This window comes from Bombina bombina, chromosome 7, assembly GCF_027579735.1.
Source record: "Bombina bombina isolate aBomBom1 chromosome 7, aBomBom1.pri, whole genome shotgun sequence".
Classification (NCBI taxonomy): Eukaryota; Metazoa; Chordata; class Amphibia; order Anura; family Bombinatoridae; genus Bombina; species Bombina bombina.
In genome coordinates, this window is record NC_069505.1 from 29,934,116 (window position 1) to 29,945,662 (window position 11,547).

At 41.7% G+C, this 11,547-nt stretch overlaps 1 protein-coding gene across 4 annotated transcripts in view; it reads right to left on the reverse strand.

Moving 5' to 3' along the window:
- Positions 1–11,547, reverse strand: part of PC (pyruvate carboxylase) — a 1,247,468-nt gene that overhangs the window by 111,780 nt on the left and 1,124,141 nt on the right. For all 4 annotated transcript variants that reach the window (XM_053719999.1, XM_053720000.1, XM_053720001.1 and 1 more), the window contains one exon: positions 8,540–8,722. In XM_053719999.1, the coding sequence (XP_053575974.1) occupies positions 8,540–8,722 (183 nt within the window). The remainder of the gene's footprint in view (positions 1–8,539; positions 8,723–11,547) is intronic.

Genomic DNA, 11,547 nt, shown 5'->3' on the forward strand with positions numbered 1-11,547 from the left:
TAATACACAGTACAGAATGCTTACAGTCTGTGTATAGCTAATTAGTATATAGCAGTGATGTGCAGTCACTAGAGGCAGGTGAGGCAGTGCTTCACCTCTCATATGGGCAAAAATATATATTTTTTTATTGGCTTTTAAAAAAAAATGTAATTTTTTTCCCCCAGCATTTTTTTCTCTCACAGCTATATGTTGTGCAATGGAGAGGCACAAGCAGGTCTGCCCACCATTACACAACATGCTGCGCCACCTACTGGATGCAAGTGGTTAAGATCATTGCATGACCCATTAACTGCTTATTTGAGGCAGTACTATTTGGGCTGAACCATTCCAGTGAGAGGCATTAGTAAGTGGAACATAGGGTTGGGGCTGGATGTTAAATCATATAAAACAAAACAAAAACGGAAAAAAACAACTTTCATATATTTTGTTGCTGTCCTGTGAACCTGCTAGCTTTGCTAAAGTGAAAAAGAGAGTTCTGTTCTTCCCCTCTAAGTGCAGTGGAATGTGCCACTGTCATTTCCTGAATCCTTATACAGAGCAGGAAAAGAGGCACAGAGAGCACTGCAGTGTTTCAGCCACATCTTATTAAAGTAAGATTTTACTGAAAGGGATTCTGTTAGTGAAAATGACAATTTAATGAATGTGGTTTAGTGTTTTTTTACTCTTTTACAGCAGGGTCGTTTTTGTATTTTGTTTACTCAAACTTTACACCCACTAACTTAGCAGCTTGCTTCTGTACTTCACACTAAATTATAGACTCATTTTCTGAACTATCTGTAGCTCTGCTGTTTTATTACTTTAAAATGCAGTGGTCCCTCCCCCCCCCATTGTGTGTGTGTGTGTGTCTCTCTCTATCCATCTCTCTCCTTATGTGTTGTTCTCCCCCATGGTCTCTTTCTCTCTCTGTCTCTCTTCCTCCCCCTCTGACTCTCATCCCTTATGTGTCTCTCTAACCCTCTGTGTGTGATTGTGTGTCTCTCTCTCTAACCCTCTGTGTGTGATTGTGTCTCTCTCTTTAACCCTCTGTGTGCGATTGTGTCTCTCTTTCTCTCTCTCTAACCTTCTGTGTATGATTGTGTCTCTCTCTCTCTTTCTCTCTCTAACCCTCTGTGTGTGATTGTGTCTCTCTCTTTCTCTCTCACCCTCTGTGTGTGATTGTGTCTCTCTCTTTCTCTCTCTCTAACCCTCTGTGTGTGATTGTGTCTCTCTCTTTCTCTCTCACCCTCTGTGTGTGATTGTCTCTCTCTCTCTAACCCTCTGTGTATGATCGTGTTCCTCTTTCTCTCTCTCTAACCCTCTGTGTGTGATTGTGTGTCTCTCTCTAACCCTCTGTGTGTGATTGTGTCTCTCTCTCTTTCTCTCTCTCTCTCTCTCTCTCTCTAACCCTCTGTGTGTGATTGTGTGTCTCTCTTTCTCTCCCTCTCTCTCTCACCCTCTGTGTGTGATTGTCTCTCTCTCTCTCTCTCTCTCTCTCTCTAACCCTCTGTGTGTGATTGTGTATCTCTTTCTCTCTCTCTCTAACCCTCTGTGTGTGATTGTGTTTCTCTCTCTCTAACCCTCTGTGTGTGATTGTCTCTCTCTCTCTAACCCTCTATGTATGATTGTCTCTCTCTCTCTTTATCTCTAACCCTCTGTGTGAGATTGTGTCTCTCTCTCTTTCTCTCTCTCTCTAACCCTCTGTGTATGATTGTGTCTCTCTCTATTTCTCTCTCTCTCTAACCCTCTGTGTGTGATTGTGTCTCTCTTTCTCTCTCTCTAACCCTCTGTGTGTGATTGTCTCTCTTTCTCTAACCCTCTGTATGTGATTGTGTCTCTCTTTCTCTCTAACCCTCTGTGTGTGATTGTGTCTCTCACTCTCTCTTTATTTCTCTCTCTCTAACCCTCTGTGTGTGATTGTCTCTCTCTCTTTCTCTCTAACCCTCTGTGTGTGATTGTGTCTCTCTCTCTCTCTCTCTAACCCTCTGTGTCTCTCTCCCCCCCCCCCCCATCTCTCTCTCCCTTTCCCCCCCGAGTGCTTTTCTGTGTTTCTGTCTACCTTTTATTTATTTAATTAATGAATTGATAGTGCCATCTGATGGTGTGGCTTTATTTAAAGGGGTGGGGTCAAGCACCCCACCATCTTTTAATTTCACCAACAGCCACTGGATCAAGACATTTTTATATTTACTGAATAATGAAAGAATCTATAAGCATAGTTTGCAGCATTAAAGTAAAAAGTATGTTTTAAACATATTTTAATGGGCATGGATTTCTAGATCTCATAATCAGAGCAAGCATTGTGTTATCTGACAAGAGTCTCTGTTACAATCCTTTTAGACTAAAATCAGATGTTTACTAAGTTGACCAGTTTTGCAAGACACCATTTAAAGGGACATGAAACTCATATGCAAATTTAAATAACTTTCCAATTTACATCTAATATCTAATTTTCTTCATTCTTTTGATGTCCTTTGTTGAAAATCATATCTAAATATGCTCAGTAGCTGCTGATTGGTGGCTGCACGTAGATACCTCATGTGATTGGCTCACTCATGTGCATTGCTATTTCTTCAACAAAGGATATCTAAAGAATGAAGGCGTATCCTAGCCACTGCCTCACCAGCCTCTGACGTCACTGCACGTCACTGGTATATAGATACTTGGTATCATTATATAGTGCCGCTGTACACTGCTGCTTGTTGTACCAGCGACCCTAATACACAGTGCAGAATGCTTACAGTCTGTGTATAGCTAATTAGTATACTGTATAGATACTTAGTATCATTATATAGTGCCGCTGTACACTGCTTGTTGTACCAGCGACCCTAATACACAGTGCAGAATGCTTCCAGTCTGTGTATAGCTAATTAGTATATAGATACTTAGTATCATTATATAGTGCCGCTGTACACTGGTGCTTGTTGTACCAGCGACCCTAATACACAGTGCAGAATGCTTACAGTCTGTGTATAGCTAATTAGTATATAGATACTTAGTATCATTATATAGTGCCGCTGTACACTGCTGCTTGTTGTACCAGCGACCCTAATACACAGTACAGAATGCTTACAGTCTGTGTATAGCTAATTAGTATATAGATACTTAGTATCATTATAGAGTGCCACTGTACACTGGTGCTTGTTGTACCAGCGACCCTAATACACAGTACAGAATGCTTACAGTCTGTGTATAGCTAATTAGTATATAGATACTTAGTATCATTATAGAGTGCCGCTGTACACTGCTACTTGTACCAGCGACCCTAATACACAGTGAAGAATGCTTACAGTCTGTGTATAGCTAATTAGTATATAGATACTTAGTATCTTATATATAGTGCCGCTGTACACTGCTTGTTGTACCAGCGACCCTAATACACAGTACAGAATGCTTACAGTCTGTGTATAGCTAATTAGTATATAGATACTTAGTATCATTATATAGTGCCGCTGTACACTGCTACTTGTACCAGCGACCCTAATACACAGTGCAGAATGCTTACAGTCTGTGTATAGCTAATTAGTATATAGATACTTAGTATCATTATATAGTGCCGCTGTACACTGCTGCTTGTACCAGCGACCCTAATACACAGTGCAGAATGCTTACAGTCTGTGTATAGCTAATTAGTATACTGTATAGATACTTAGTATCATTATATAGTGCCGCTGTACACTGCTGCTTGTTGTACCAGCGACCCTAATACACAGTGCCGAATGCTTAGTCTGTGTATAGCTAATTAGTATATAGATACTTAGTATCATTATAGAGTGCCGCTGTACACTGCTGCTTGTACCAGCGACCCTAATACACAGTGCAGAATGCTTACAGTCTGTGTATAGCTAATTAGTATATAGATACTTAGTATCATTATATAGTGCCGCTGTACACTGCTACTTGTACCAGCGACCCTAATACACAGTGCAGAATGCTTACAGTCTGTGTATAGCTAATTAGTATATAGATACTTAGGATCATTATATAGTGCCGCTGTACACTGCTACTTGTACCAGCGACCCTAATACACAGTGAAGAATGCTTACAGTCTGTGTATAGCTAATTAGTATATAGATACTTAGTATCTTATATATAGTGCCGCTGTACACTGCTGCTTGTACCAGCGACCCTAATACACAGTACAGAATGCTTACAGTCTGTGTATAGCTAATTAGTATATAGATACTTAGTATCATTATATACTGCCGCTGTACACTGCTACTTGAACCAGCGACCCTAATACACAGTACAGAATGCTTACAGTCTGTGTATAGCTAATTAGTATATAGATACTTAGTATCATTATATAGTGCCGCTGTACACTGCTACTTGTACCAGCGACCCTAATACACTGTACAGAATGCTTACAGTCTGTGTATAGCTAATTAGTATATAGATACTTAGTATCACTATAGAGTGCCGCTGTACACTGCTACTTGTACCAGCGACCCTAATACACAGTGCAGAATGCTTACAGTCTGTGTATAGCTAATTAGTATATAGATACTTAGTATCATTATATAGTGCCGCTGTACACTGCTGCTTGTTGTACCAGCGACCCTAATACACAGTACAGAATGCTTACAGTCTGTGTACAGCTAATTAGTATATAGATACTTAGTATCATTATATAGTGCCGCTGTACACTGCTACTTGAACCAGCGACCCTAATACACAGTACAGAATGCTTGCAGTCTGTGTATAGCTAATTAGTATATAGATACTTAGTATCATTATATAGTGCCGCTGTACACTGCTACTTGTACCAGCGACCCTAATACACAGTACAGAATGCTTACAGTCTGTGTATAGCTAATTAGTATATAGATACTTAGTATCATTATATAGTGCCGCTGTACACTGCTGCTTGTACCAGCGACCCTAATACACAGTGCAGAATGCTTACAGTCTGTGTATAGCTAATTAGTATACTGTATAGATACTTAGTATCATTATATAGTGCCGCTGTACACTGCTGCTTGTTGTACCAGCGACCCTAATACACAGTACAGAATGCTTACAGTCTGTGTATAGCGAATTAGTATACTGTATAGATACTTAGTATCATTATAGAGTGCTGCTGTACACTGCTTGTTGTACCAGCGACCCTAATACACAGTGCAGAATGCTTACAGTGTGTGTATAGCTAATTAGTATATAGATACTTAGGATCATTATATAGTGCCGCTGTACACTGCTGCTTGTACCAGCGACCCTAATACACAGTGCAGTGATGTGTATAGATACTCACATCACTGTATAATGATGTGTATAGATACTCACATCATTATACAGTGCAGTGTGCTCATTATCAGTGTATAGATACTCACATAATTATACAGTGCAGTGTGCTCATTATCATTGTATAGATACTCACATCATTATACAGTGCAGTGTGCCCATTATCAGTGTATAGATACTCACATCATTATACAGTACAGTGTGCTCATTATCAGTGTACAGATACTCACATCATTATACAGTACAGTGTGCTCATTATTAGTGTATATATAATCACATCATTATACAGTGCAGTGTGCTCATTATCAGTGTATAGATAGTCACATCATTATACAGTACAGTGTGCTCATTATTAGTGTATATATAATCACATCATTATACAGTGCAGTGTGCTCATTATCAGTGTATAGATACTCACATCATTATACAGTGCAGTGTGCTCATTATCAGTGTATAGATACTCACATCATTATACAGTACTGTGTGCTTATTATCAGTGTATAGATACTTACATCATTATACAGTGCAGTGTGCTCATTATCAGTGTATAGATACTCACATCATTATACAGTGCAGTGTGCTCATTATCAGTGTATAGATACTCACATCATTATACAGTACTGTGTGCTTATTATCAGTGTATAGATACTTACATCATTATACAGTGCAGTGTGCTCATTATCAGTGTATAGATAATCACATCATTATACAGTGCAGTGTGCTCATTATCAGTGTATAGATACTCACATCATTATACAGTGCAGTGTGCTCATTATCAGTGTATAGATACTCACATCATTATACAATAGTGTGCTCATTATCAGTGTATAGATACTCATCATTATATAGTACAGTGTGCTCATTATCAGTGTATAGATACTGACATCATTATACAGTGCAGTGTGCTCACTATCAGTGTATAGATACTCACATCATTATACAGTGCTCATTATCAGTGTATAGATACTCACATCATTATACAGTGCAGCGTGCTCCTTATCAGTGTATAGATACTCACATCATTATACAGTGCAGTGTGCTCATTATCAGTGTATAGATACTCACATCATTATACAGTGCAGCGTGCTCATTATCAGTGTATAGATACTCACATCATTATACAGTGCAATGTGCTCATTATCAGTGTATAGATACTCACATCATTATACAGTGCAATGTGCTCATTATCAGTGTATAGATACTCACATCATTATACAGTAGAGTGTGCTCATTATCAGTGTATAGATACTCACATCATTATACAGTGCAGCATGCTCATTATCAGTGTATAGATACTCACATCATTATACAGTACAGTGTGCTCATTATCAGTGTATAGATACTCACATCATTATACAGTGCAGTGTGCTCATTATCAGTGTATAGATACTCACATCATTATACAGTGCAGTGTGCTCATTATCAGTGTATAGATACTCACATCATTATACAGTGCAGTGTGCTCATTATCAGTGTATAGATACTCACATCATTATACAATGTAGTGTGCTCATTATCAGTGTATAGATACTCACATAATTATACAGTAGAGTGTGCTCATTATCATTGTATAGATACTCACATCATTATACAGTGCAGTGTGCTCATTATCAGTGTATAGATACTCACATCATTATACAGTACAGTGTGCTCATTATCATTGTATAGATACTCACATCATTATACAGTGCAGTGTGATCATTATCATTGTATAGATACTCACATAATTATACAGTAGAGTGTGCTCATTATCAGTGTATAGATACTCACATCATTATACAGTGTAGCGTGCTCATTATCATTGTATAGATACTCACATCATTATACAGTGCAGTGTGCTCATTATCAGTGTATAGATACTCACATCATTATACAGTGCAGAGTGCTCATTATCAGTGTATAGATACTCACATTATTATACAGTGCAGTGTGCTCATTATCAGTGTATAGATACTCACATTATTATACAGTACAGTGTGCTCATTATCAGTGTATAGATACTCACATCATTATACAGTACAGTGTGCTCATTATCAGTGTATAGATACTCACATCATTATACAGTGCAGTGTGCTCATTATCAGTGTATAAATACTCACATCATTATACAGTGCAGTGTGCTCATTATCAGTGTATAAATACTCACATCATTATACAGTGCAGCGTGCTCATTATCAGTGTATAGATACTCACATCATTATACAGTACAGTGTGCTCATTATCAGTGTATAGATACTCACATCATTATACAGTACAGTGTGCTCATTATCAGTGTATAGCTACTCACATCATTATACAGTACAGCGTGCTCATTATCAGTGTATAGATACTCACATCATTATACAGTGCAGTGTGCTCATTATCAGTGTATAGATACTCACACCATTATACAATGCAGTGTGCTCATTATCAGTGTATAGATACTCACATCATTGTACAGTAGAATGTGCTCATTATCAGTGTATAGATACTCACATCATTATACAGTACAGTGTGCTCATTATCAGTGTATAGATACTCACATCATTATACAGTGCAGTGTGCTCATTATCAGTGTATAGATACTCACATCATTATACAGTGCAGTGTGCTCATTATCATTGTATAGATACTCACATCATTATACAGTGCAGTGTGCTCATTATCAGTGTAAATTATCATTATATGATGAACTATACATACAGAAAGAGAATCACACTCTCAGGTACGAAAAACAGCTCAGTAGCTTGTACTATGGCGGTTTACCACCTGGGAAAAGCTTCTTTTAGCCCAATTAAGCTTTTCACAGAGGAGAACTTTCCTGAAGTATAAAAGTCTGATCCCGCCTAACGAGGTTAGTCCAGCCCCTGTGAACAAGGAACATGGCAACCCCAACTCTTTCGGCCTTTTGGGTCTCATCAGTGAGGTGCAGCCATATCCCACTAAGCACATTGGGTAAGGAGTCCACGGCTGGTTTCCCCCATCACCCTTATGGAGACTTCACCAGGATCATTATATAAATATATACAGAAATGATCTCTCAGGAACGAACAACAGCTCACTGGCAAATAACAGCTGGATAATATTTCTGGGCTGCACTGACTTTGTTAGGCGAGATCAGACTGATGTACTTCAGTAAAGTTCTCCTCTGTGAAAAGCAGAATTGGGCTAAAAGAAACTACTCCTAGGTGGTAACTCGTCATAGAACAAGCCATTGAGCTGTTCATCATTCCTGGCAGGCTGCTTCTCTTTCTGTTTATATAATTTGCTATGATGAGAGTAGAGACACAGCTACTTACACAAACTTTCACCTCACCACAATGGTGCCAGTGCTGTCCCCTACCTTCACTCCTCGTATGCGGAACTCTGCTAATGCTCGGCTCATCTTTGTGGCGGCCACTTGATGGTCTTTTCCGTGTGCAATAACTTTCACAAGCAGAGAGTCATAGTGTGGTGAGATGACAGCTCCCTGGAAGGCGGAAGCGCTGTCCAGGCGAATACCCATTCCTTCTCCGCTGCGGAAAACCTGAGCAAGAGACAAGATTCAAAAAAGGTCATGGAGGATTTTTACGGTTGATATTTCTGCAGATAAAATAATTTTTTTGGCCAACTCAGCAGGTTCATTTATTTGCTCATTGACCGGTTTATAAAATATGTCCTTATATAAAGTTCAGGCCACTGATACAGAAAGAAATATATAAATAGTAACATAGGTGCACCAATAGGACAGCTTTAAAGCAAACATTTCTGGTGGGAAGATAAGAACCGTCTATATCAATATAAAATGTCAGGAAAAAAACACAAAACAAATAGGTTATATTTAACCCTTTATCTGCATAGTTTTGCACATCTGTGCTGAATCTGTTCTTAGCCTTTCGCAAATACGTTTATACCGCACAGTAGAATATATTCTTAGTACGTAGAACAGGGGCCATCACTTTAACATAAGGCCTGTGCTTGCAAACATATCGAAATTGTACTCAAACGTATCCTATGATATATAAGAAAGCACAACACAGGACTCTAGATACACTGATTGGCACAGAAGCTCACATGTGCGTACTCTATTGTATGGAACCTATTCACTGAAGCTCCCTCATGCCCTGAGTCTTTATAGGGCTGAAACTGGGAGTCCGTTACAGGTTTAGTGAATCGAGAGAATAGAGGATATAAAATATTAAGCTGTAAGGAACAGGAGCTGAGTGTGTTGCCCACGGGAAGATGTAGTTTTGTTATGTGAGATGCACATGTACATAAAAACTGTATTTTGGTCCCTTGCCCACAGGCTGGAAACCTCTGACTTGCATCTCTTTAAGTGATATGTGTAGGCACTGTAATAAGGTACACATGCATCAGCTCATGCCCCACACACGCGTCAGCTCATGTCTTACACACCTACACACACGTCAGCTCATGCCTCACACACCTACACAAGCGTCATCCTATGCCTCACACACCTACACACGCGTCATCCTATGCCTCACACACCTACACACGCGTCATCCCATGCCTCACACACCTACACACGCGTCATCCCATGCCTCATCTCCTGTTCCACACACGCGTCATCCCATGCCCCACACACGCGTCATCCCATGCCCCACACACGCGTCATCCCATGCCTCTCACACTTACACACGTGTCATCCCATGCCTCCCACACCTACAGATGCATCATCCCATGCCTCACACACCTACACATGCGTCATCCCATGCCTCACACACCTACACATGCGTCATCCCATGCCTCACACACCTACACATGCGTCATCCCATGCCTCAGACACCTACACATGCGTCATCCCATGCCTCACACACTTACACACGCGTCATCCCATGCCTCACACACCTACACATGCGTCATCCCATGCCTCAGACACCTACACATGCGTCATCCCATGTCTCACACACCTACACATGCGTCATCCCATGCCTCAGACACCTACACATGCCTCACACACTTACACACGCGTCATCCCATGCCTCACACACCTACACATGCGTCATCCCATGCCTCAGACACTTACACACGCGTCATCCCATGCCTCACACACCTACACATGCGTCATCCCATGCCTCAGACACCTACACATGCGTCATCCCATGCCTCACACACTTACACACGCGTCATCCCATGCCTCTCACACTTGCACACGCGTCATCCCATGCCTCCCACACCTACACACGTCATCCCATGCATCACAAACCTACATAAGCGTCATCTCTGGCTCCACACACCTACAAACGCATCATCCGATGCCTCACACACCTACACACGTGTCATCACATACTTCACACACGTGTCATCACATACTTCACACACCTACACACGCGTCATCTCATGCCCCACAACCTAATCCCATGCCTCACGCACCTACACACGTATCACCTGCTGCTCCCCACACCTCTACACACGTCATCCCATGCCCCACACCTACAAAACGCGTCAGCTCATGCCCCACACACCTACAAACGCATCATCCCATGCCTCACACACCTACACAGCGTCATCCCATGCCCCACACACGCGTCATCCCATGCCCCACACACTTACACACGCGTCATCCCATGCCCCACACACGCGTCATCCCATGCCTCACACACTTACACACGCGTCATCCCATGCCTCACACACCTACACACGTGTCATCCCATGCCTCTCACACTTGCACACGCGTCATCCCATGCCTCCCACACCTACACACGTCATCCCATGCATCACAAACCTACACAAGCGTCATCTCTGGCTCCACACACCTACACACGCATCATCCGATGCCTCACACACCTACACACGTGTCATCACATACTTCACACACCTACACACGCGTCATCTCATGCCCCACAACCTAATCCCATACCTCACGCACCTACACACGCATCACCTCCTGCTCATCACACCTCTACACGCGTCATCCCATGCCCCACACCTACAAAACGCTTCAGCTCATGCCCCACACACCTACAAAACACATCATCCCATGCCCCACACACCTACAAACGCATCATCCCATGCCTCACACACCTACACAGCGTCATCCCATGCCCCACACACGCGTCATCCCATGTCCCACACACTTACACACGCGTCATCCCATGCCCCACACACCTACACACGAGTCATCCCATGCCCCACACACTTACACACGCGTCATCCCATGCCCCACACACCTACACACGTGTAATCCCATGCTTTCCACACCTATACACGCATCATCTCATGCCTTACACACCTACACACGTGTCATCCCATGTACCACACACTTACACACGCGTCATCCCATGTCCCACACACTTACACACGCGTCATCCCATGCCCCACACACCTACACACGCGTCATCCCATGCCCCA